This window comes from Pteropus medius, unplaced genomic scaffold (assembly GCF_902729225.1).
Source record: "Pteropus medius unplaced genomic scaffold, Ma_sr-lr_union100, whole genome shotgun sequence".
NCBI lineage: Eukaryota > Metazoa > Chordata > Mammalia > Chiroptera > Pteropodidae > Pteropus > Pteropus medius.
Window position 1 is genome coordinate 26,672,824 of NW_024340696.1, and position 26,300 is coordinate 26,699,123.

The 26,300-nt window shown below is 33.6% G+C and overlaps 1 protein-coding gene across 1 annotated transcript; it reads right to left on the reverse strand.

The window, feature by feature from the left end:
• Window positions 1–26,299, reverse strand: OSTM1 (osteoclastogenesis associated transmembrane protein 1). The gene is made up of 6 exons (XM_039869891.1): window positions 25,846–26,299; window positions 20,469–20,583; window positions 10,414–10,511; window positions 8,018–8,185; window positions 5,921–6,086; window positions 1–2,161 (listed from the first exon to the last, which is right to left on the reverse strand). Exons 1-6 carry the CDS (start codon window positions 26,245–26,247, stop codon window positions 2,106–2,108), a joined length of 1,005 nt encoding a protein of 334 aa, XP_039725825.1. The 5' UTR covers window positions 26,248–26,299; the 3' UTR covers window positions 1–2,105.
• Window position 26,300: the final 1 nt, after the last annotated feature.

Sequence of the window (26,300 nt, forward strand, 5' to 3'; positions counted from 1 at the left end):
TCCAAAAGTACATTTTTATTTGCAGCAAACTTATAAGATGGTTGGTACTTTTAAAGTAGGCATTTCAACTCAACACCTGAAAAACTGAAATGTGATATTTAATTACATCCGAAGTTTAAAAAATGTATTTAAAAATCAAATATGGCATTGTAATTACCTTAAGCTACTTCTTTTATTACAAAGTGTCAAAAAAATAAAATAAAATAAAGATGTTCTTGTACACACACATATGCTATGTGTCAAATTCAGAACTATGCAAATAATTTTTCAGTATGACTAAAAAATGAAATATTTACACACTTTAATGTAGTGCTCAATACTTATTTTTGAAACCTATTGCTGATGCTTCTTCTAAAGAACAATGACTCAGCCAGAAAAATAGTAAAGGCTGCCTCTTCTTTTTTAAAGTGCTTATTAGCAAACATATCCAAAAGCAATGGTTTTTAGAAATACATAATATTCAAAAGTGCTCAGAGTCACTACTTACAGAATCAAATATGCCATTCTGTACCTTTGCACATGTAAACTGGTTTTATCTGCATTAATTAAAGATTGCTTTCAATGGCCCTCAACTATATGCTTCAAATTAAGATAGTGCTATTAGTATCAGCAGCAGGAACAGTATTAACAGAAGAAATCCCAGCACATTTTTAAGAGATCACAGCAAACTAGGAAAACTAACCACTTGTGGATATGTTTATATCCAAGGATAAGCGTTCTCTTTCACTCTGCGTATATGGTAAACATTTAAAAAATAATAATACTTTCTTGTCTCTCTATAGAGCATTTCATATTATACAAAGGTATTCAAATTCTTGTACCATTCGACCAAACTCTTATTTCTATATAGAGTAGCCTTCATATTCTCAACATTTAAAACAAAGCCTATTTCCACCAAGAAAGCAAGAAGGAATGAAATACCTAACCACTAAAATCCTGAGGGAAAAAAACTATAAACAATTCTGAAATGAAGCTGTTTTTAAAGAGCAATACAAATATTCCAAAATAGAATGTTTTCTGAAAGTGAAATATTTGACTTCATATCAATCATATCCCTTTTATCTGATATAATTAATTTAGAAAAACTAAGTTTCATCTTAACCTAATTGCTTTCTGTATCAGGCTCTCATTCTGACTCATGCCCCTAATAAGAACCATTTAACAGTCTTATTGTGAGCATTCCCTCAGGTCCCTGTCTATTTTCTGAACCTTAAGCTATTTTTACTCTTTTCCCTCCCCTCCAAAAATCCCCATATAACTCAAGAGAAAATCTCCATTTAAAAAATCTCAATTTAAATAATGTGATAATGCTACATCTGATTTAAAGTAGTAATAAATTATAAATTGCCAAATAACTTAATGTAATTTGCAATGCAAATCTCTGGTATAAAAAGAATCCATCTTGCCTTGAATATAATAAAGCAGTCCAGTGATTTCAAATTACTTATGAAATAAAGGCAAAATAAGGTGTAAAATACTATTTATAAAAGTCAAGTAAGAAACCAGTTACCATAAGTCTTTTTACAAAGATAAATGTAATGCGCCATTCCACTTCTAAAAATTGTTAGGGAGGTTTATAATTAGTGGTTTCAAAAATGACTTTAAGGAAACTAGAGACTGAATTATATATTATTTGTACCATATGACATATTAAAGATATATGTAACAATAATACTGCAATGGTAATTTAAATTAATCTTTGGACCTGCTACTTTTTGGCAAGTATATTTCTTTTTCAAAGACTTTGTTATAAGTGATTAATTTTTAAATGTTAGTTTTCAAAAACTTTGCTACTTGAGATTCTAAGTTAATGAGATACCAGAAGTCTCAAGTAGTAATAATATGCCATCAAAATAAAACATTGTTCTTGCATCTTTTGTTATTGTAACAAATACTTGAAAATAAACAACACTGCTATGCCAATAAACTAAAAATACCCAAGCTCTTAAAAAGGGGATGAAAAAGGAAAGAAAAATTAAAAATTCTTATTTAAAAATAAATCTGAAGTCTTTGCATTTCTTAAGAACTCTCTCTTCTTTTGGACCAAGCTGTGTCTTCCACCATTCAACCATGGGATGTGACGTTAATTTTCCACTTTGTAGGTTTCAGTTTGAATTTTCTTGAATGTTTGCAAAGCTGGTACTGGACTTGAGACGTTTGGCTATATAAATCAAAAGATCAATTTTTAACTTAAATTTAATTCTCTACGCATGATTATTCATTATTTTAATGTAAACTATAGTATTCATCTATTAATTCTATGTTTAAATCAGAATAGAAGACTCAATCTTCTAAAAATTAAAACTTATGTCTATTTTTTCCTACCATCCTCAAAAGAGCAACTTTGCTAGAAGCTGCACATGACTTTGTTAGATGCAGTACCAAATAAAACAGACATAATTTATATCATATTGAACATAACAATCTTAAATATGTAATATAGGTAGAAGTATTCAAAAAAATAGAAGTGCTATAAGGGATAGTAATAAAATTACATATTCGAAAGTGTACGTTAGAAGTCCTAAATTTCTCTTAAAAGAATTTAGTAAAAGAACTCTTTAATGTTAAGTATATATATATATATATATATATATATATATATATATATATATACACATTTAAATGGATTACAAAGAAAAGTGAGTTGTATATTACATGCACACATACAAATATATACACGAACATAATATGGCTGCTAATAAAATAAGTACAATCAATTTTGAGTAAGATGCTAATGGGACTGAGTCATTAGGGTTAATAAAAAAAATATAGCTATTTGGCTTGGTAATGTTTTATACTTACAGTTAAACATGGATGTTTCTCATAATCCAGAAATTAAAAACAATCGTGCCATGGGGAAAGTACCCTACATTGGATAAGTAGGAATCTCCCTACTTCAAAGGCTCTCAACACTAAAGTAGAGGTTATGATTTAGAAGATCTGCTTTGGGACCCATACATCTCAGTTTTTGTTTTTCTTTGTTTTAAATCTGCAGACAACTCTGATATATGGTCAAGGATGAGAACCACTGTTCTAGTTTCTATCTGGGTCTCCCGTGACCTCTGCTTAAGTGCTAGATAACAACATGACTTCCTAGACTACTGTATTGCTTCAGCCTAAACTAAGAAAATGCCTAAGCTAAAAGTCTGCTTCTTAAGCCTTCAGTGGATCTGGGAGGCAAACTAAATCAAAAGGTTTTTTTCCCAATTACATGCTTAAAATTACTAGATGTAATCTAGTTTCTTACTGACTAATTACCAACTTTATTAAACTAACCAGCAATACCAATAAGTATTTATACCTTCGACTTCCTTGCTTCCTTATTTTCTGATAAATCCCTACATCCTTCAAAATTTTACCGTAGGGATTATCTAATGGTGAATTCCGACACCCATAATGCAGAGTTAGTCTTATTCTTTTCTGTGGTCCAACCACACAGGATATATCTCTACTACATTTGTTGTAATAATTGGGTTAGGTCCATGTGTTCTTTGAAGGGACATATAGTAAGTCCTCACTTAACATCATCCACAGGTTCTGTGACTTTAAGAGAAACAACATATAACAAAACCAATTTTACCATAGATTAATTGACATAAACAAGAGTTGACTTCCAATGGCATCTCATTAACAGCATCTCACTGATGTTATAATGAAATGATGTTATTCAGGGACTTTCTGTATTGTGCCTTGTTTCTTTTTTTATCCCTAATTCCTACCATAGGACTTGATGAATGGAGGCATAAAAAATGGCAGCATAAAGAAAATAAAAATGTCCATGAGATAACAACACAAGAAGTGTTTGCTTACACTAGCATTTCCTTATATTCATAATTTAATTCAGAAACAATGCTTCTATTGAAACATTAATAGGTATTATGCAAAAGTTCTACTGTCAAGTTTTGGGAATGTAATCTCATTCGTTAATTTATATTCAGCTACATTATGAAGCTCATAAAAATAATTTATAGGACTAGTATTTTCAGAAACATACTCTAGGAAATGCTAACAATATATTTTCAGTTAACAAATATTTCTGAGCTCATCCTATGGGCCAGATACTTTCTAGATGTTGATAGAGTGGTGAACAAGACAAAATCCTTGTTCTGATGGAGCTTACAGTTGAGCCAGAGAGACAAATAAGGTAGAAAATAAATGAGTCTCTGAGTAAGTAACCTTTGACCTAAGACCTGGATGACAAGGTGCTAGTCAAGGAAAGTGGGGAAGGCAAGTACAAGAGCTTTGGAAAAGGGAAGTGTGAATGAGCTCGGTATTTGAGAGGCACAGAAAGGCCAGACTGTCTACATACGGGCTCGTAAGCAAGGAGAGGAGTAAAGGCAATATTTTAGAAAGGTAGGTGGGAGCCAGGTCACATATAGCTTAGAGAGCAAACCCTAGAAATAAGTTTGGATTTTATTCCAGGTGCAACAAGGACACATAAAGGGTCAAGTAGGAGAGGAGCATAGTAAAATTTGTGTTTAAAAAAGTACTCTAGGTACTATATGGAGAATGTATTATGATGGGTCAAGAAATGAAAGCAGAGATACCCGTTAAGAGACTTCTGCATTAGTGCAGATAAGAGACGATGATGGCCTGGACTAGGGTATTAACGTTGCAGGGAGAAAAAAGACAATTTAGTACTTGTGGATGAACTGAAAAGGGGTGGGGAAGGGAATGTGGGAATGGGGAAATGAAAAAAATAATTAAGAAATTAAAAGAGAATAAGGTCTGTGGTTTTACAAGCAGACAGATGGTGGTGATTTTTACTGTGAGAACAAACAAAAACCCTGACCAGAAGCAGGAAATATCTTTGTAGAGTTAAATCGATGTGCAAGGCAAATAAGATGCTAAACTTTAAACAAGCCCTGAAACATAAAGTTTCTTGACAGTGAGTTCCCTGCAATATTTGCTATTATTCAAAATAAGTGCTTTTAGGACTGAGCTATTACATATTTACAGAATGCTGGCAATCTTCGAAAAGCTTTACTACATACACCTAAGATAAAAGCTCTCCTCTCCAGTAACTAGTTTTTTAAGGTGATAAGACATTACAAATGCCGCTTAAACTGATCTACGAGTAACCTTTTTTTGTTGTTACATATATTAGAAACAAAGTTAGATAAACCATGAAGAAGTGCTAAAAAGAAATATATATATAAGTGCAAGAGTTTTTATATCATGGGTTTCTAGACTAGGAATAATATTTGAGCCAAAACAAACAAACAAACAACAACGACAAAAAGCCTAACTTTTTTTTCAAAAGACATTTTCTTTTTTAAAGACTAAAATTCCTAAAAAGCCCACACTTTCGTTTTGATAATAAACAAGAAACCCTTAAGACTTAGAAGCCACTCTTCCTTAGCTAGATGGAATCTTCTAATTAGTGCTTTTTCTGCTCTGCCCTATGTGGTAAGGAGAAAGTAAAGCAACTAATATGTATTGAGCACATGCTATACATTGAGTAATGTTCTTGTAACGCAATTTCAATTTGCTCATAAATAAAATGTGTAAGCTATGGTTTCTCCTTGCCTGCCACATTTTTAGGCGGTTCTGCCATGGCTCTAATGGGCCTTCCTAAGAGCTGTCTCTATGTCCCTACTGTGGCCGCTGCAGGTCTGCAAAGTCTTTGTTGCTGTTCCTCCGCTGTCGCCAACCTTATTCCAGGGAATCCATTTTAATCTCTCAATTAAAGCTTCTGAAAGATGCTGTAAGTTGACCTTCGATTATCTGCACTTATAAACTTCTTATACATCTTATGTAAACTTCTTAAGCATAATTGTAATATTTGAAGCAGAGAGCTCTTTTAGGCTAATATAATTGGAGTTGTCAAAGTATAACACAGAACTAAATTTCTAAAAGAGGACTAAAATTTTAAAATACAGGTTTTTATCTAAATAAACAATTATATAAAGAAACTTACGTAGAATGAGTTTGCGTTTCTTTTGCTCCGAGTGAAGAAAGCTACTAAGGTAGAAGACAACAGGCAGAAAAAGAATGAACACAGAAACGGCAATTACAGGCACGGTGTCACTACAAGGGACTGAACAGTTGAAAGTTCGACTCCAAAGTTTTCGAGTAATGTTCATCTAGAACAATAACAAATAATGTTACTTTGTTTTATATTTGTCTTCAATTTCATAATTATTTTGTTAATAACTTAACAAGCACACACCACTTAGGCTAAATATATATCCCTAAAAAAAAAAAAATCTATTGACAGTTGAGAAAAATTACTTCTGCCAGAGAAATAAGCTGGTTCACAATTACTCATTGTTTAAATTTATATCCATACAGAAATTTCATATTCTAAATTCTTAATATTGTCCAAAGAACATCAACTTTTCATAGACTTCAAACAGAAAACTTATATCAATAGGAATATAGTTAGACCATGCTTCATTCATTAAAAAAGATTTAAAAGGGTAATTATGTGAGGTGATGGATTAATTAACTCAACTGTGGAAATCCTTTCGCAATGTATATGTATATCAGATCATCACATTATACACTTTAAATATATTACAATTTTATTTTTCAATTATATCTCAATAAACTGGGGGGAAAAGGCTCACAAAAACAAAATATTTTTTCATATGCTATATATGTAATCTCTGAGCTTGTTGCAATATTTTTAGAATAAAAATAACAATATCAACTTTATAAGGCTTCTCTATGAAATGCTTAATATCTGAGCTATTATGTAAGATCCATACTCATGGCAAATAGTTTTTAAGCACATAATACCTAATTAGTCATGGAAACTTTATTAGACAATATTAATAACCTTATTTTTCAGATACATTTAGATACAATAAAAACATACATTTAAGGGCAGCAGTACTTTGAGTTCCTGGTTTTTGTAAAACAGGCTAAGGAATAAGGAAACTATAAAATTTAATGTAGAAAACTTTTCTTGTCTAGATTTTGTTTGAGATATGCTTTACAAATGGTGCACTGTATATTTAAGTTTTTCTTATTGTAAGAATTTTCTAAAATAGGTGGCCATGTTGATTTTCTGTGTAATTCCATTTGTCATAGCACCAATATTCATTTTTCTTCTTTATTTTAAAAATAATGAAATAGACTAATACTTTAAAAATATATATTTATTATTTATTGAGAGCCTACTAGAAGCCAAGTACTTAGATTCTAGACATTAGAAATAAAGCAGTAAAAAACAAAAATCCCACAGAGCATCTATTTTAGGTGTTTTTTGCTATCCTGAATATTATTGGTCTACTACAGTCCACTCTGAGCTGCTCTGATAATTCAAACTCATCCTTCTCAAACATTAATTTTTATCAATTTTGACCTTGAGTTCTCTACTTCTACCTAATAATTTCTCCTTTTCCTTAATACTCAGGCACCATATTCTCATAAAAAGGCATGATCGCCATCTCGTGGTACCCCATGTAAAGGCAGGCTACACAGTGGAGAAAAAAGCTTTTTTGTTGACCACGCAATTAATTCACATATTAAAGGGCCTGCTATATGACAAGCAGTGTTCTAAATACTGAATACTGAACAAAAAAGGACATGAAGTCCTTGTCCTTATGTGGCTTATATTTTAGGAGAGACAGACTATAAATAAGTAAACAAAAAATTTCAGATAGCAATAGATTAAAGATATAAACAAAGCAATGAGATGGAAAGTAATTGAGAAATGGCTTCAGAAACACATGGTAGCAAAACCTAGAGAATTCTTGAATTAGCAACATACGCATAAGAAATTGAAATGTAAACATATAATGCCCACATCTCAGAAAATGACACACATTATCAAACTTAAAAAAAGCAAAATATACCAAATTATCAACTCACTTATGAAGTACCTGATTAGTTTCCATTTTAGTTTGACACATAAGGATGGTCTAAAACCTTACTATTTTATAACTAGATATTTCTGGTTGAAGACAGCATTTTCAGATTTCAATATACCTCTGAAAGGGATAATAATACTGAAGGCACATTCAACAACACTGCAAAATATCTATCATATCAGAAGCATAGTACTTACTGCATCTTCCACATCAATGCATAAATGTGTTCCAGGTTCAGCCTTATTCTCACGTTCATTCATTTTTTGCATTTCACTGTACAGACTACTCAAAGTTTTATACGCTTCACGACAGTTTTTGCATACTTCTGAATAATTTCTTAATTGTAGAAGACTGTGTATGCTCCCCTAAAACGTCAAAGGCATATGTAATACACACAATAAACATTACATCTCTTTAATGTAAGCTATTTGCCTTCCTAGAGGACAGTAAGCAATACATCATATTAAAGTTCTGAGCTGTGATACTTGGCAAGTTACTAAATCACTCTGAGCCTCAATTTCATCATCTAGAAAATAGGGCTACCTCTACTTGTATTACAGGTCCCAAAGATTAGAATCCTGGTGCATAAAGCACATAGCAAAATATTTGGCACTTTCTAGTTGCCTCTAAATTTTGAAAACCACTGTACTAGCCACTGTTAAGTGATAACACTAGCTCATATGCCAAATTACTGCTACCTAAACACTGAAAATTTCCTAAATTATCTTGTCATTTATATATCTGCTCTCTTCTATCCTCCTTTCATCAAATAAATAAAATATGCCCTTTCCTGTGCTGATTTCAATACTGAAGTCAACCTTACTGAGACAGAGAGGACTTTATTAAAGGGAAAGGAAAAGGCACTACAACTGTACCCCCACACAACCCTCTAACACCAAGGCTTGTAATCCAGGCCTTTCTAGTCAGCAAAAAGGGACTAATACCAAAGAACAGTGTAACCTAAAATGAAGGTAATGAATATAACATAAAATATTATGTTAGCAAATATGTCTTTTCCACTTCCAGGACTAACACTTATCTTTTCAAAAACAAGTTTTCTGAAGAGTCAGTTCACAACTTTGCTTTCTATCCACTTTATTCTTTATCTTGTACCCTAAAGAAATTCTATTAACTGAGGATCAGAATGAAAGAGAATGGAAAAATTAAAGGAATTAAACCAATGTAGCCCCTACAATGTTACCCTCATCACCTATTTGACAGAGAAACTAAGTGTCCCTTCAGTTTTGCCACAAGATATAGCCCATTGCTTTTTTCTCACTGAACAATTCTGCATTCAGCTAAATATGTTCAAATAAAATTGAGCACAGAACCTTGATAAGGGAGTGTAATTTAGCCATTTATATTAAAGTTTGAAATGCACATGTATTTTAACATAGCAATAAAAATCATAACAGTACTACAAAAAAAATAAAGTGGGAAAAGGCCTTCTAATGTGACACAGAATCCTCAAGCTATTGAAAAAATTGATAAATCTAACATAAAAAATAAATTTTTCTTCATAACAAAAAAAAGCACAAGACAAACCACAAACTAGGAAAAAAATATTTGCAACTAACATCCCAAGGAAAATGCTAATTTCCCTAAAATGAATATTAATCTCTTAAACCAAATAGTTCCTTGTGAAATAGGTTTCGTAAACACTGTACATAAAAATTACCATTTGGAGTTTTACAACATGTGGAAGTCCACTAAAATTCTGAAATCCTGTAGTAAAGCATTTCCCAACCTTGTTAACACTAAACCTTTTTTTATGGGCCATCTATCAATATCTCGCAGAATATATTTTGGGAAACATTCATCTAACAGCTTTTATTATTCTCAGAGAAATTCATAATTCTGCATTATCAGAATTCCAGTTGTGGTATTGGAGAGGAAATCATACATACATATATCCTGAGTTATATTTACACGTTGACATCTATTTTGGGACATTACTTACTTGTTAAGCAAATTTCAAAACTATGATTTTTAACCAGAGTCCCAATCTCTCCCTTCACTATCACTAGGAAAGTTCCAATGCCAACATTCAAGAATTGGAGGTGGAGAAAACAAAAATCAGTAAGGTATGTTTTTTAAAGGCTACCTTTTATATTATAATTCAATACTCAAAGTTATCTCACTAAACAGTGACTTTTAAAGGAGGTAAAATAAATTTAAGCAAATACTGATGCAAAGAATAAGCTTCCTGTACACAGTCAGAATCATACAGCATTGCAAAATACCTTATTGTATAAGCAAAGTCAAGGTAAATTACTGTCAGAATAACATTGTGTTTTAATTAAATAATCACATGACTCAGTTAATGTGTTCATACTCATTATCTCATTGGATCCTCACTACAAAATACTTGAAGGTAGGCCGGGTAGATCTTACTGTCCTATCCCCACAAAAAAGAAAACAAGTGATTTATCTAAGGGCTAGTAATGGAAGAACTTAGCAGAAATCCAGGTCCACTAACTTCTCTACATTGTGTGTATAAATATCAACAGTTAATGCTATAAGAGTTCGAATTACTTACTATTCATTTGTACGAAGCAGCATTTTAATTTAATAAGTATCATATATAAAATACCTGAAGATTATGCTCAAAGCAGGTCAAGGTGTGATTAAATAGACTGAGGAAGTATACGGTGCTATTTGATAATTCTTCACTATTGTTCATTAAACAATCTGTCAAAAAAACAAATAAGTATAGTAATATATGTCAAGCAACAATTGTATATTGTCATTTCTCTCTCTAGCCATCATATTTGTTTCTCACTATAGTAATTCTTTATTCAAACAGCATGAAGTGTTCCACATAAAAGAATTTTCCAAGTATTTTGTTTCCAAAAAATTTTTCTTACATCAAACCATTTTAATGAAAATCTTAAAATAATCATATACTCTCCTTTCTTTATAAAAACAATATACAAAATAAAATTTAAATTGATTTTTGATGGTGCAAAGTCTTAATCATGAACATCAGTTATCAAATGCTGCCTTAATAGGGGAGTTCGGTACTGTTTCAGCATAAAAATGTATATCCTGCATTAATTTTACCTAAATTCATATGCTTTCTGATCCTTTTCTGTGTCAAATTCAATACTTCTGTGTCTCTTCCATCTTCACCAGTGGGTCATTTATTGCGTCTAACAGGGTAACTTTTTGTCACATGCTCCTTCTAATCTATTGTGAATTGGGAGACGAGAAATAAGCTAGTGAAAATTCTGCCTAAAATAATGATAAAGAGGTTTCGAGTAAAGTCTGAAAATAAATACAATTGTTTTATGTTTTTGAAAATCTTACATGAATGATATTGCTCTGCAACTTGCTACTCTTGCTTAGCATTTGCTCAAGTTCATTCTTTTTGTTTTCTATGTATAAATACAGTACAATTTATTTATTTACTCTCCCTTCTCTGATGAACCTATTCTTTACTGTCACTTTGCTTTTACCTCTCCCTGTGTTCTCAGCTTTCTCTCTTAGACCTAGGTTCAAGAGCCTGGCTTCATATCCTAGAACTCCTGATCAGGTATTTCAGTCTTACTCTCCTAGGATCTTACCTTCTTTATGTTCTACATACTCACAAACATTTCCAACCCTGGACAGATTCCATTTACTTTCTCTACCACAATTCCAGTTGTAGAACATTATTTTAGAAAATTCTAAAGTTATAATGAAGGGACTCCATTCAAATTCTAATCTCAAGGCCACAAAACAATCCTTAGAGATGCCCTACCAATTTCTCCACAAAGAATATTCCAAATAGTTTCTACACTGTAGTGCTCAACTCCATTCTTGTCCCCCTTCATTTCAACTGATAGCTGTATATTGTACTCACCCAGGATCATCTAATCTGATCTCTCTCAACTGGGAGTGGAGAGACAGGATTGGGCACTACTCCAATTATCCAGGAGTAAGGTGGCAATGCAGATAACAAGAATTCAATGGATAAAAGAGACTGAATAGGCAGTGCAGGGAACCAGAATATGCCACCTCAAAATACAGTTCTTTATTACATGGATTATTTTGAGCCAAAGACCACTGAGAACCCGCAAATGCAAGACAAGCTCTAAAAACGGGGCACAAGTTTTCGTTTTGTAAATAAAATTTATATTTATAAAGGAAATTTCAGTGTGTAAAGATATCTCTCTCTCCCACATCAGGAAGAGAACTCTTAATAACTTATCAATAGAGAAGGTACTGACTTAAATCTCCATAACGAACCTTACTACACAATCCTTGTTTACCATACTTTCCCTGGTCACCTTCCCATAACTTGCCTCCTCTACCCAGAAGCCCCAAATCCCTTTTCCTTTGATTAGCCTAAAATGGTAATATAAGCCCCAAATCCCCATGGGTTACTCATCATTGAGTGCTCTCATGTGTACATGTACAACGCAACGCATATGTTAATAAACTTTTGTTTTTTGTTTCTCTTGTTAATCTGTCTTAGGCCAGTCTAATTTATACAGTCCTGTCCAGAAAACCTAAAACAAGCAGAAGAAAAAGATGTTTTTTCCTCTCCTACAGCAGACATTAGGATATGACACACTATGAGGTATGCAGGTACTAGGAAAAACTATCACTACAATGAAAGCTAACATTAACTGAGAACCTATGTTCCAAGCACTATGCTTGTATTTTAAACACATTTACTCATTTAACTCTTACAACAATCCTATAAGGCAAGAACTATCATTGTTTCCAGTTTCTAAATAAGAAACAGAAGCTTAGTGGAATTAAGGAAGTTCCCCAAGGTCACAAAACTGTTAAGTAAAACCTTGGAGTTTCTACACAGTCTGATTCCTGAGCCTGCACTTTCAAACACACAAAATAAATTAAATATTCACATCTACGTTCTAAACCATTAAAGTTCAATAGTCAGAGTAAACAAATACATGCCACCACTCCTCCCTCCACTACCCATAGATACCTGACACACAGGGATTCAAGCAGTCACTATCAACTGATCAGTTGTTGGCAACTGAGATGAAACCTAAACCTGATGAACAGAGCAGCAACAGCACATTAAGACTCCTTTGTGCAAATTAAAAAAAAAAAAAAAAGATATCCCCTCTGGGTAAATTAATTATAAAAAGACACTCCCCTTTTAGAGGCTGAGCTGGAATTCAGCCCCATTCACCCGTCACACAGGCCCCTAAATGCAGGGCTTGGTCTGCACCTGGTATACAAGGGGCCCTGCTAATGAACCTATTTCTAGAATCTTTTCTCTCTCTGAACTCATATACTCTACATTCTCTGCAGCTTTATCTTCTCAAGAATGTAGTAAGTCCCATTCTGTTTCCCTCATCATTTAAAAATTTGAGGGATCACTTCCTGAAGTAGCAAATAGCCAGGAAAATAAAGCAATATACTGAAGATTATGCATCAAGTTAGTAAGGCATGGAAATACAAAATATACTTCCCAGGCTCTCAATTAAGTATTTTCTTAATTATACTATTTTTTCTTTACTATTTAAAAAATGTTACTCCATGCGTCAGCTTTCAAAAAATTTACACGCTAAATTTCTTTTTACAAAAATGTATCATAAGCTCCTCTAAATCCTGGTTTAACAATAAAAGCCCTTTTATGCATGAGATAGAGTATATACAAATAAAAAGAAACACGATTACAAATATGCAGAATATTAGTATACTGGGCTAACAAAATTGAATGGGTGTTCAGTTTTTGTAGTTGAAATTTTGCAGGGAAATACAGGAAATACAATTTCATCCATGACAATTTTACATCTGTGTTATAACAAGCCATGTCATGGCAATTGACATACACAATATAGGGATAAATGGATATCTGTGTGTGTGTGTCCCTGAGTTGCCTAAAAAAGTAGTATAAAGTACATGAACATGAGAGAGCAATGGCAATTCCTTCTATACAAAGTATGGAATTAAAATCATTTCTTTTTTTAAAGAAATAATTTATAGAATTGTAAAAAACAAAAAAAAGTAATTTACAAAGAAAGTTTCTCTGAACACTTTAATCTCTTCTATTTTATAGACAGTCATTCCTTTTCACTTAAAATAATTTGAAAATTAAACTAAAAGGCAGTTATATAGACTGGTCATCTTGTTATATACTGCATTAATGTAGTACCATCAAAATTTTTTCAATGATCATTAAACGGTGGTATTATAAAGTATAAAGGAGTTCATTTATATAATGAGACTAAAAGTGTCTTCATTATTAAAGAGCCCTGACTTTCTGATTTAAAACAAAGGAACTCCAGTAAAGTTCTTTTATCTTTTTGCAGGAATTGAGAGCATGAGGTTATAAGCAGTGAGAAGTTATATATTTTAGAAATTAGTAAGTTAAAGAGTACTAATAATAAGAAAGCTTCCTTTAAGCACTAAGTGAAGTAGTCATTATGAATTTTCCTCATCTCAGATAATCAATGGAGCCTCATCAAGGACAGATTAGCATATCTTCTTTCTCAGTTGAGGGTTCAAGCATCAGCTCAAGGGGCATTCTCTAAGGTGTTAAGGATTCAAGTCAAGACCATACATAGAAATCTACTGAATTACCATAACAGGAATTATGCATCTTTAGATACAGTATTTGGCATCTGTTAGGAGTTTGTATTAAGACCTCTGCTGTTTTTCAAAACTAGTTTTATAGAAAACAACAGAGACAAACACTGACTTCTGAAAAATAGGGCAAGCTTCAGAAAACATAGTATAAACTGTGAGAACTATGTACCTGAACAACATAGTTGTTTAATAAGTAGGAAAACTAAGACATTTTAAATTGTAAGATATAAATGACTAACACGGTATATTACCTTGTAGATAAAATATGAAAAAGAGGAGTTATAGTAATTGACCTCTGGTTAACCATAAGTTTTATTACTGATTTTTAAAGAATCAAGATGCAAGTGAGAGGTAGCAGAATATGCCTTTCTAAAATACGCCTCTTTGCCATAAGGATTATTTTGAGCTGAAGGCACTTTAAAAAAAGCAGATGTAGAGAGAAGCTTTCTGTGAATTCCCCTGATCTGCCTAAAGACAAATCCTCTAAAATAAATTATCACAAAGCCCTTCCCCAGGAGTTTCATCAACTAGGGAAGACTGACTCATCACAGGAAAGGAGACCAATGGAACAGAATCAAGAGTCCAGAAATAAACCTTCACATATATAGTCAACTGTGAGCTGAACTCACAGAAACAGAGAAGAATGGTGATTGCCAGGGGCTGCAGGGTTGGGGAAATGGGGAGGTAGTGGTTAAAGGATACAAACCTCCAGTTATAAGATGAGTAGTTCTGGGGATCTAATGTATGGCATGGTGATTATAGTTAGTAATACTATATTATGTACTTGAAAGTTGCTAAGAAAGTAAATCTTAAATGTTCTCACCACAAAAAAGAAATGGTAATTACGTGACGGATGGAGGTGATACCTAGCACTATAGTGCTAATCATTTTACAATATGTAAGTGTATCAAATCAACACATTATACACCTTAAATTTATACAATATTATGTCAATTATATCTCAATAAAGTTAAAAAAGAAAAAAACAAAGAACCAAAACACTTTACCATAAAACAATCCATAGTCTCATCAAATTTGGTCACTCAGCTAGTTATTCAACTGTCATATGCATGAGATAACCAAGAAGCATCTCAATAACAAAACTATCCTTATGTCCACAATACACTTCTGATAGCAGCTTTAAAATTCTGTACAGGAGAAATCTCTAATATAGTTTCTTTACTTCTTAGCAGTCATTCTCCACAAGAACTAGGTTCCATGTTATTTGTAATGTGAATTAGAAGAGTTAAGCTCTTAACACTTCTTTTGAGTCTCTGTAAGTTTCCAAAAACTCATTTCCAACCAAGACTGATATCATTCAAAGATATAGGAATTCTAAAGATAAGAGATGAGAGTGATACATGGATGACACTCTCTCCTTATTTAGTTTCTAGCCTTCCTTTCACCAACTTCCTTTCAACAACAGGAGATTAGACGCCAACCTACACCTAGATCAAGTAGAAAGGAAAGGTGGTTTTGGCAGTGTGTTACTTTTTAATAATAATGTTCTTTTAAATGATATTTAGCTTCTATGTTTTATTACATTTTTGTATTTTTAATAATATTCTTTATTTCAAATTCTAATAGCCCCTTAAATTTATTTTAAAAGATTTTTACTCATATAATTATAGTTTTTCATTTCCTAGCATAGAGGATGAAAAAGGAATAGTCATTTTATATTGAAAGAAATAGCCTACAAAATGGGTCACTTATTGATATGTCTCAGTTTAAAACCGATTTTTAAAATACATCAGCAGTTTTTGGTCTTCCTTTATAATTTTTTCCATTCTCACTTTAGCTTTTAGGTGCCAAACTGAAAGGATTCCATATTATTTACTATTAAAGATCTTTATTGAGGGCATCACTTAGCAGCTATGTATTTGCAAATTTAACAACTAGATCATCTCAAAAAGGTAACTCAGACAAATGGATTAGTGGCTTGTGTTTAAGTTCCAAGACAACCGATTAGTCTTTTTTTGTGCTTAAATAAAAAGGCAAATAATCCAGAAATTTTTTCTTTAATATTTATATTCTTATTTTCATGTATATACTGTAGGGGAGGAAAAAAATAATTTACCATCTACCCTTCTAAGTTCTCAGCTGCAGCTCTTAAAAGACAGAACAGGAGAAAAAGAGAAGTTTATTAACTTGTGTATCTTCTATACACATGGAAGATATATAGGAAAATGAGTAACTCAAAGAGGTAGCTTAGAATTCAGGCTTAAATTTTCAGCTAAAAACAAAGAAAGAAGGGTGTGGGGAAAACCAATTAAGGGGAAGTGACAAGGAAAAGCATGGTACACAGGTGTAAGGTTTGTTATACAGATTTACATCCTTGCCTTCACCATTTATAAGATTTTCTTGCGATTTAGAGTCATCTTCTTTCTGATACAGAGAGGAAGACACTCTTACAAATGAAGATCCCCTTTATAAATATAAATTTCCCTTACAAAATGTTACTTCTATCATTTTCAGAGCTTCTCATGTGTCTGCTATTTCTCAAAACAATTAGCTCAAAATAATTCTTATGCCAAAAAGGCATGTTTTGGGGTGGCATATTCTAGTCTCCTACAGTCATATTTTGGGGTATATTCTGCCCTCCTACAACATGAAATGACAACATCCTAGGCAAACTTCTGATGGGGAACAATTTGTTTAAAATTATAGTGTGATATAATTGTCTTCCATTTTATAAAAGAGTAAATATCCCTTGTATTCTTTTACATATTTCTATAGGCCAATGATTTAATAAACAATGACTGGTTAGGTAAGAAATTTATTTTAAGTGCAAAGGTAAGGAGGAGGCTTTAGCATCATTCATCAATAAAATAAAAGAATGGGGACCCTATGAAATTAGTGGTTTAAGAGATCTGGTCGTGAGAGATATAACTGCATCAGAACCTAATCATTGCGGAGGGTTAACATTAGAAAATGTGCAACTCTACTAAAAATGTGTTTTCACATTATCTAGTTTTAATTTTATGTAGTACTAATTGGTTTTTACGGAAAAAAAGTTTTACATTTATATTTTTAGTAAAAGATTAGGTTTTCCATAATATCAAACATGTATGTAGCATAAATATTAAACTTCTGTAGGGTTAATTTAAGTGCATTTGTATTTCTTAAAATGAATGTGTCAAACAGAATTAAAAAAAACAAAAAACAAAATTAGGCATTAACTCATGAACACTGTCCACTCAGATGAACAATCTTAAAGCTTTTTGAATTTACTAGACTCCTGATGTGTAGTTCATTTACATTCTCTGAGCCCTCATTCTACCCTATAGGGCTTATTGTGAAACTCAAGTAAGACAAGGGCTATGAAATATTATTCAATTTAATTGATAAATTGTTACCTCCTTTTAGTTCCTCATTTTCTCCTTCCTACAAATTTCTTTGCTCTCTACTTTGTAAGAGAAGACCATGTTGCTGAAGAAAAACAAATTATTAAAATTTAAAATTATTAAATTTTGGTAAAAATTTTAAAATATTTGAACAATTCTTTAAATTTTTTTAAAATGTTCACATTATCTTTATTAAATAGATTTTGCAGAGAACATAATTAGACGTGTTCCCAGATAATTTTGTAAAGATTATTCAAATGTAGTTTAGAAGACTATTTTAGAATCCCCAAGAGAAAACTAAGAAGAACAAATTGATAGAACTATTTTATTTCCATTTAAAATACAGAATATAAATTATGATAAAAATTTTAAATGTGAATGAAACGACATAAGGAAGATAATTTTTTAATGCATAATTCTGGAAAAGAAAATAGCTCAGCTCTCTTATTACATCTGCTATATAAATACTAACCCTAGATTTGGACATTCTGATAATTTTTAAATTTTACATATTTTTGAATAGGTATTAAATGCATATGGCATAAAATTCAAGGGTACGAAGGTAAGTAGAATGAAAACTAAATCTTTTCTTTCCTGCCCACTCACCTGTCTAATTCCCTAAAAAAGTGTCATAACTTCTCTGCACCTTGCTTCTTTCACTTGACCATAAGTCTTGGACGAATTAATTTTAATTGGGAAGTAAGCATTTCATTTGTTCAGAAGAAATTCAATCAAGGAATATTTTCAAGACAGAATATCTCACAAAAAAAAAACAAGGTACCCTAAGAAATTATTCTAAAGAATATTGAGTAAATACTTTTTAGACTATTGAGTAAATATGTAGTAAAATGTTTTTTAATAACTGAAGAAAGCTACTTTGAATTAATGAAGTCTTCATTACAAAATACCTTTTAAAGATACCTTACCTCTCAAATATATAAAGTCATATTAGTTAAAAGAAGTAAACTCTAATACATATTCCACTTACTCTAATTAACTGATTTTAAATTATTTGTAATTAACATTTTTTTTTGTTATCAGTGGATTTTTCAAAAGGGCTTAAGAATATTTAAAAACAGCTCTCCTAGATAGGTTAAACAAACTCTATTCGATCATATTTATAATTTACTGTTATACATTTATATGGAAATTTTTACTCCAAAAAAGAACCACAATGGTTTTGCTTTTTAAAAAAGTTAACTGTCCACCAAGTTTCTATTCAAATTAACAGAAAATTTGAATTAATAGAGACAAAATTTAGGGAATCATTATTCAATAAACATGATATATTGCAATGGAAAAGAAACTTCACAGGGGGTCTTTCTCCCATTTACAGTTTTTCTTTACATGAACTAAATAAAAACACGAATCCTTAGAAAAGTTAAACTCTCAGAAAGTTAAACTCCTTAATGACGTGATTTAGAGATTTCTTAATCCATCCTGTCCTTTCTACTTCCACAGCCCACGCCCCACTTCATATTTTCTTTGCTTCTTGCATAAACTATTGTAATAACTTCCTCACAGGTCTCTCTTCCTCTTCCAATGGGGTTCCATGAAAAAAAAAAAGGGGGAAGATCTTTGTAGTTAAAAAAGAAAACTTGAAAAGAGCTAGGTTAAACGATGTTAAAAAAAAAAAAAGGTTTTTTTTTAACCTGCAGTACTTCTCATTGCCTTTAATATTCCATGTATATTATAAACCAACAAGATACTATAGTACATAAACATTTTTAATAATATGCTGGTGTTCTAAGCAGCGTGAAAAATGTTGAGATAAGAGAGAAACTACCAGATCAGTCAGTCAAGGTCCTACTTTCCCTTTCCAATTTTATCTCCCATTGTGCTTCCAGGACCCTGGAACATCTTCTACTCTTTTATACCTCTGTGCCTCTGTCCATGATGCCTCTCTATCGTAATGTCCTTCCTTTCATCTCTACTTATTGAAATCATGCCCAGCCATATAGGTGTACAATGAAAAGGTACTTCCTCAGGGAAGTCATTTCAAATTCTCCCCAATTTATTTTCTACTTCCCCCAAGGACTCTATAACTTTATTAAAGCATTTATTTGTCTGCCTTAAGTTGTATTGTAAATATAACTTTCTCCCTCACTAAATTATAAGGCACAGAAAACAAGAACTGCCTATAAATAGTTGGTACTCAAAACACTTCTGAATTGAAATACTGATTTTAATTTTTCCAAAGAATGCCTGAAAATAGATCTCATTTTACTATGTAAATACATACAAACCTGCAAAACTGATAGATGTTATCACCTCTACCACCATTTGACAGATTATAAATGTCGGAATTATTAGAACATTTAACTATGTGCTACATACTGAGTTAAGTACCTTTACACAATTTATTTACTTTAATTCTCAAAACAATTGTATAAAGCAGGTTCCATTAATACTACTAATTTACAAATGAGGACACTGAAGTTCCAAGAGGCAAAGTTACTTACTCAAGGTCTTACAACCAGTAAGTTAGGGCTAGTAAGTGGCAAATCTTATAATAATTAAATCCAGATCTCTCTGACTGCAAAGCTCATGTTGTTAACTACTGCACTTCCCTGCCTTTCAAAACTTGCCCAAGTAGTTCCCACTAATAAACCATGATGCTAATCATGGTTCATTTAAACATAGTAATATACAGTATTATATTGATTCAAACACTTCAAAATTCATTAAAATAAACTCTGACATCTATGCTATTAAAGCATAACTGCATCATGAAAATGAAAAAATTACTTACTTGCACAATTTGCCTTCTGCCATGTGGAATTAAAAAACTCAGACAGAATCACAACTATTTGCATTCTATCTGCCATTAAGAGACTTCTGGCACAACTAAGACTCTCTGAAGTATTCTGTAACCAAAAAAAAGATTAAAAAAAAAATACGATCAGTATAAAAAGTTCCCAAACAACTTAAGGCAAAAAAAAAAAAACTTTTAAAAATAATTAAAATATTGATGCTAAGCATTTTAACATTTCATTGGATATAATTAAATAATGATGCCAATAACAATAAAACAAAAGCTAACACTTATTGATTCCAGGTTTACTTACAAGGGAAGAAAATTTTTGCTTCTTAAGTACTTGCTCCTACAGTAAAATCTCAACAACTTAAGCCCAATTGCATGTCGTTATTTCTTACTTTTTAGGTATAGAAAAAAATCCTAAAAAGCTAATCACCAAAATGTAGCAGTGGTTATATCTGAATAATGGAAATATGGTGATTTTTCTTTTCTTTTCTTTTTTTTGCCTCTTTTACATAACTTTAAATTTTTCTACAATGAACATATGCTATTTACCTGATTTTTAAAATCTGGTGGGTAAATGATCATAAAACATTTAATTTCATCTTCTAAACAATTTTTGGTTCAAAATCTTATAATACTTACGAAAATGCGAAATATCCAGTTTGTACCCAAATAGTTTGTACACAAATAGAATATGCTTTCCACAGATCATTTTAATAATGAAATTCATGCTATGCAAATAATAAATCCAAGTTCCTAAATTATTTGATCCTTGTCTATTTCCTTTCCCTTTTGCCCCAAGCAAGGAACTAAGTCCTGCTGACACTTTATTCTTTTGAAGTTAATTAAAACCTACTACTTACCAGGCACTATAAGAATCCTGGAGTTTTGAGGATGTAAAAACTATACGGTATGGCTATCAACACTGGGGCTTCAAGAACCTCCCCAGACACATGAAGATAAGGAATTAAATAGTGATGAGCAATAAAAGAGAAAGTGATAACTCTAGAAGTGATCGGCCATGTGGGGTGAGAAAAGGAAGGGAGGAAGACTTACTGGCAGAATTCTTGCTTTAAAATTTCTAATGTTCATAGGATGGTTACCTTCTCAGTGGCTTAGTTTTGTCATCTCATTAAGAGATACATCCAAATGAATGTTTGCTTTTAAAATAGTGAACTGAAAAAAACATTCTAAAAGTCTCTTTCTTGGAATTGCTTTCAGAGCAATATCGGTCACAGATGAAATTTTCTATTATCACTTCTTAAATATCAAAGCATGGCCTAAGAGTCAGCCAAGTCTCGGTCACTAGCTGGTAATTTTGGGCAGCTGAGGTAACTTCTCTGAGGTTCAATTTCATAATCATGAGTCTTATCGGTACAGTATTAAAAGAAAGTAACATATGTTAATCACTTAGCACAACTTCTGGTACCTAGTAACTGATATATGCCATTTCACCCAGCTACCCTGCAGCCAATCTCAAGTACCCTAAGTGAGTGTACTTGGCTAAATGTAATCAGTTATTTAAGTTGAATCTTCATAAGCTTATGACTGGCTATTTAAAAAATCAATATACAGCATAGCCTGTATGAGTGGTCAATGAGTGAAACAGTTCAGTTGAAGAAGACATCAGTATAGTTGGGGGAAATTGTGAAGAGTTCAGACAGAAGTAGCAAGATTTAAACTAAGCCCTATACTGAGAAAGGGAAGAGGATTCTAAAATGGGAGAATAAAATTATCAGTGGGTGAAAGTAGGAATGATTACGTGGTATTCAAGGGGTGTTCATTAGGCCAATACAGCTAGAATGGAGGGTACCTCTGTGAAAGTAGAGACATTACAGAGGGAGAAGTTAGGCAAAGTTATGAAGAGTCTTGAGACCATGAGAGTCAGACAGTGGAAAAGTTTTTAAGATTTTTCAGGAGAATGACATAAAAAGCAGAGTTCGGGAACTTATATCTAGATCACAATATGTAGGGTGAGGAGGCAGAAAATAATTAGACCATTTCCATAGTTCGGATATGATGAAAAGATGGTGGCAATGGTGAAAATAGAAGGGGAGTGATGAATAATCCCAATGACAATGTACTCATCGAGTACCTAACAGTTCCAAATGCTCCAAATGCATAACTCATTTAATTCTTATAACGACTATATGAAATAGGTCGTAGTATCGTTCTGGATTCAAATCTAGCCTTTTCCACTACATGACCTTGGATAAGTTCCTTAATCACTCTGAGGCTCAGTTTCTTAATACATGATATCCACCTATATATATGCCTAGGTTCCAGACGAAAACTGTCTTATATGCTTATATTCCCAACACCTAGTATATAACCAAAAAGCAATGGTCTTTGGTTTATATTTAGAATTCTTACTACTCAAATCTGTCATAACCACTTAGCAGAACCCTAACCACAATGGACCCAACTTTCAGCATGCCTGTTTGGCAAAAGTGAACAAACAAGCAGAGTATTTCCACAATAAATCGATCATCTCAAACTGCACTCCTCACTTTCCTGTCAGCTCATTCTTCTCTCTTTAGAAACACTATTCCAATCTTCTCAACTCTCTCTGAAACTCTGATATCCTTCTCACCCTTTACTCTCAAGAAAAGATCAAGCCTCCTAATAGACAGTGAAAACAGAAGCAAAGTGAAACTGTGATCTGCCTACCTCTATATCCAATCTCTCCCTCTACCTTCCTGTTACAGAAAGTCAAAGGCTCCTCTCTCTATAGATGCCCTAGATCTCATCTACTCTGCTTTCTCAGGAAAACTGACCTTGTTTGCATTTTCCACTCTCTCCTGTATTTGCAGGGCCAAAGCATCCTGACAACAACTCTGATGACGCTGAACAGCTCAATGAAACCATATCCCTATCAGTTTAAACTAAAAGAAGAAAGTATGATTCTAAGGAAAGGGGAATCCATTAGGTCTACATTCAGGTTCCACAAATCACTGTATTCTTTACCTCGAGATAATAACACATATGTGATCCTTGTCCCAGTAAGTCCAAGAGAAAGTGATAATAGAATTCTGATAATTCTATTACAGTTAAATGAATTAGCTTGCTGTACCACAGAAATAGCTTGCTAATTTCTACCCTTGATTCTTCTTCTCCTTGTTATATTCCCTTCTTCTCTCAATCAATGGACATGAATTCACCCTAAGGAGGTAAGAAAGTATGTTTTGTTCAAAATTCAGCTTATAGGCTTTCTCTGATTAACCTCACCTTGCTCTGTGTCCTCTTTTAATTCTGCATCTCCTTCACCCTTTTGCTCTACTTGCTATTATACAATTTACACATTCACATTGACATTGATCATTTTTTTTCCTATTTCTCTTTTCTCAATATAGGTTTATTCTATTTCCCCAACTACACTGAAAGTTTGAGGCCTGGACTTAAACCTCCTTTTCCTTCTGCATCTTTTTACCAGCCCGATATTTAAGAACAGCATGTGCTTTCTGATTAAACTGATTTAAATGAAAGAGTAAATCTAAGTGAGTCAAAGAAAATATATTACTCTCAAAAATAACTCCCAATCCACACCAAAAATGACAACTGAGTCCTTCAAATTCACTCTTAAGAAACTCAGAACACACTTTTCCATGTGTTCATTATTACACATGACAGTTCAATTCCCAAACCAATCCAAAAAAGCCTATTAAATCCATGAAGTATCTTAGAACTGTAGAAATCATGCCTTTAAACTCATATACCACATGCAGCTCTGAGAAAAGGAGGGAAAAGAAACCAAAGTCTAAGGATGTGTTGAAGAGGAAATGCAGATTGAGGAAAGGGTTTTTCTGCCTCTTTTTCTCTTTACCCTCTTCCTCTCACACAAGGGTGAGGCAATCCAGGGCCCAGACCACTGGTAGAATCTGAGAGACACAAAGGAGAAGGAAGTTTCAGCCACCCCAACACTGAGAAGGGGAATTCATGTGGAAATTCATACACAGATTGGGTTGATGCCCATAATGCTGTACCACTAGAGTTTGTGGTACTTTTTTAACCTCTTCCTAATTCCACAGTATCTATATAAATGAGAAAAGCATTTTCTGCCTCATAACATCCAAGCTTTGCATCATGATTCAGTCTTTCTGTCCACCAAACAATTTACCTTTGTGCAAAACAGAATATGATGCCATATCATACTCTGCTATATTTGACAGGGTCAAGTCTTGGGGGCTTTATTTTTAAATCATAGTGAGATATGTACACATTTCCCCTTGTTATACCAGTAGAAGTATGCCTGAAAAATGCTGCCTGTAAGCCTAAATTTATTTAAACTACCTTGAAAACCAGCTCTTTACAGAAAGACTGACCACAGGATTTATTTAACACAAATTAAAAGAGAGATTTATACTAAGTCTTAGCAGACAGACTTAAACCAGGATGGAACTACATACAAGTCTATATTTTGTAAATCAACTATAATTTATGAAATAATTCCAACCACATTTTTATGAGACTACTTGTGCTCTCAACACAAGAACTTTCCCACTCCTCAATCCCAGTCATTCCTCATGTTTTTCCTTTACAAGGAATACTGGCCCACACCTTGTGACTCCCACCAGCCCTAACACACTTAAACCCTTCCTACTCTAGACCCTATAAGTTTCTTTCCAGCAGGGACATATCTTCTGCGTCTTTTTTTTTTTTTTCTTTAAAGTGCCTCATAGCACCTACCACAGGACCAGAAAACCTCTGAGGGTACCAAGAATGGGGGACAGATTCACTGTTTCCTAAAATTTTAGCTCCCAGTTACTGAGAACTATTACGATGTGCTAGTTTTTTAATTGTTCCTTTTATCTCCATCTTAGAGATGAGAAAACAAACAGAGAATGGACCTTGTCCAGAGTATACTGCTAACAAGAGGAGAAAACTAAGACTAAAATAATCAAAGGTCAAACTGCTACAAAGTGGTGGATCTAACATTTCTGGCTACAAAGCTCAAGCTACTAATCAGTATCACTATAGTTTCCCCACTCCACTTGGGTGGGGTTTCAGTAAAGGATCCTTCCTGGAAACTCCAGGTGGAAATGGGAAGAAGCTATGGTGAAGTTTGGGGGAGGGGATAAAGAAGGGGAAGGAAATATAGGATTAGGGGTGGAAGAGCCCCAAGAAAACTAGTCATATCTATCTGCAAATATTACCAAGAGGACGCCCAACAGCAGCCATGAAAGCAAAAATTCAAACCCCAAGCTCTATAATGACACTCACTTTCCTGATGCCCCAAATTCTACAGTCCTAGTCAAACCCCTTTATCTCACAGATGGGGAAACTGAGGCCCCCACAGTTAACCATCATTACATGCACCTCCTTTCCCAACCCTCCACGCCAGAGGTCCCGGGTGTGCTTCTCTACCCACCCCCACGGCTCGACTGATGTTGTCCATCTTGTTGGCGACCTGTTGGAAGAGGGGGTAGCAGGTCTGACATAGGCGCACCGGCCGGGCGCCGCGCACCAGACACCCGGTCAGCTCTGCGCTGCTATTGGCGAAGTCCAGCAACAGCTCCCGGCACTCGGGATCCAGATCCGGCAGGTCCGGGGGTAGCGAGAGCGGCCCCAGCCTTCCCCGCTGCAGCAGAGTCAGAGACAAGTCCTCCACCTCCAGCAACTGCTGCTCGGACAGGAAGTCGTAGAGGACCCTGTGGGGGCTGCTGCCCCAGGGAAGCTTGCCCAGAGCCAGCCCCGACAACAGCAGCGGCACCAGCAGCAGCCGCGGCAAGAGCAACGGCCTCCGCTGCGCGACTGTCACGTCAGGATCCATCGCGGGCACTGACAGCCGCCCCTCCGACCCCAGCCCGTGCCGGCGACCGCCGC

What these genes read in the sequence shown, in the direction of transcription:
- OSTM1 (XM_039869891.1), bottom strand. Translation starts at nt 26,247, where the DNA reads ATGGATCCTGACGTGACAGTCGCGCAGCGGAGGCCGTTGCTCTTGCCG. An exon ending in GCATTGATGTGGAAGATGCA is followed by an intron (nt 6,087 to 8,017) that starts GTAAGTACTATG and finishes TTATTGTTCTAG; the next exon opens with ATGAACATTACTCGAAAACT. An exon ending in GAAACGCAAACTCATTCTAC is followed by an intron (nt 2,162 to 5,920) that starts GTAAGTTTCTTT and finishes TGATTTATATAG; the next exon opens with CCAAACGTCTCAAGTCCAGT.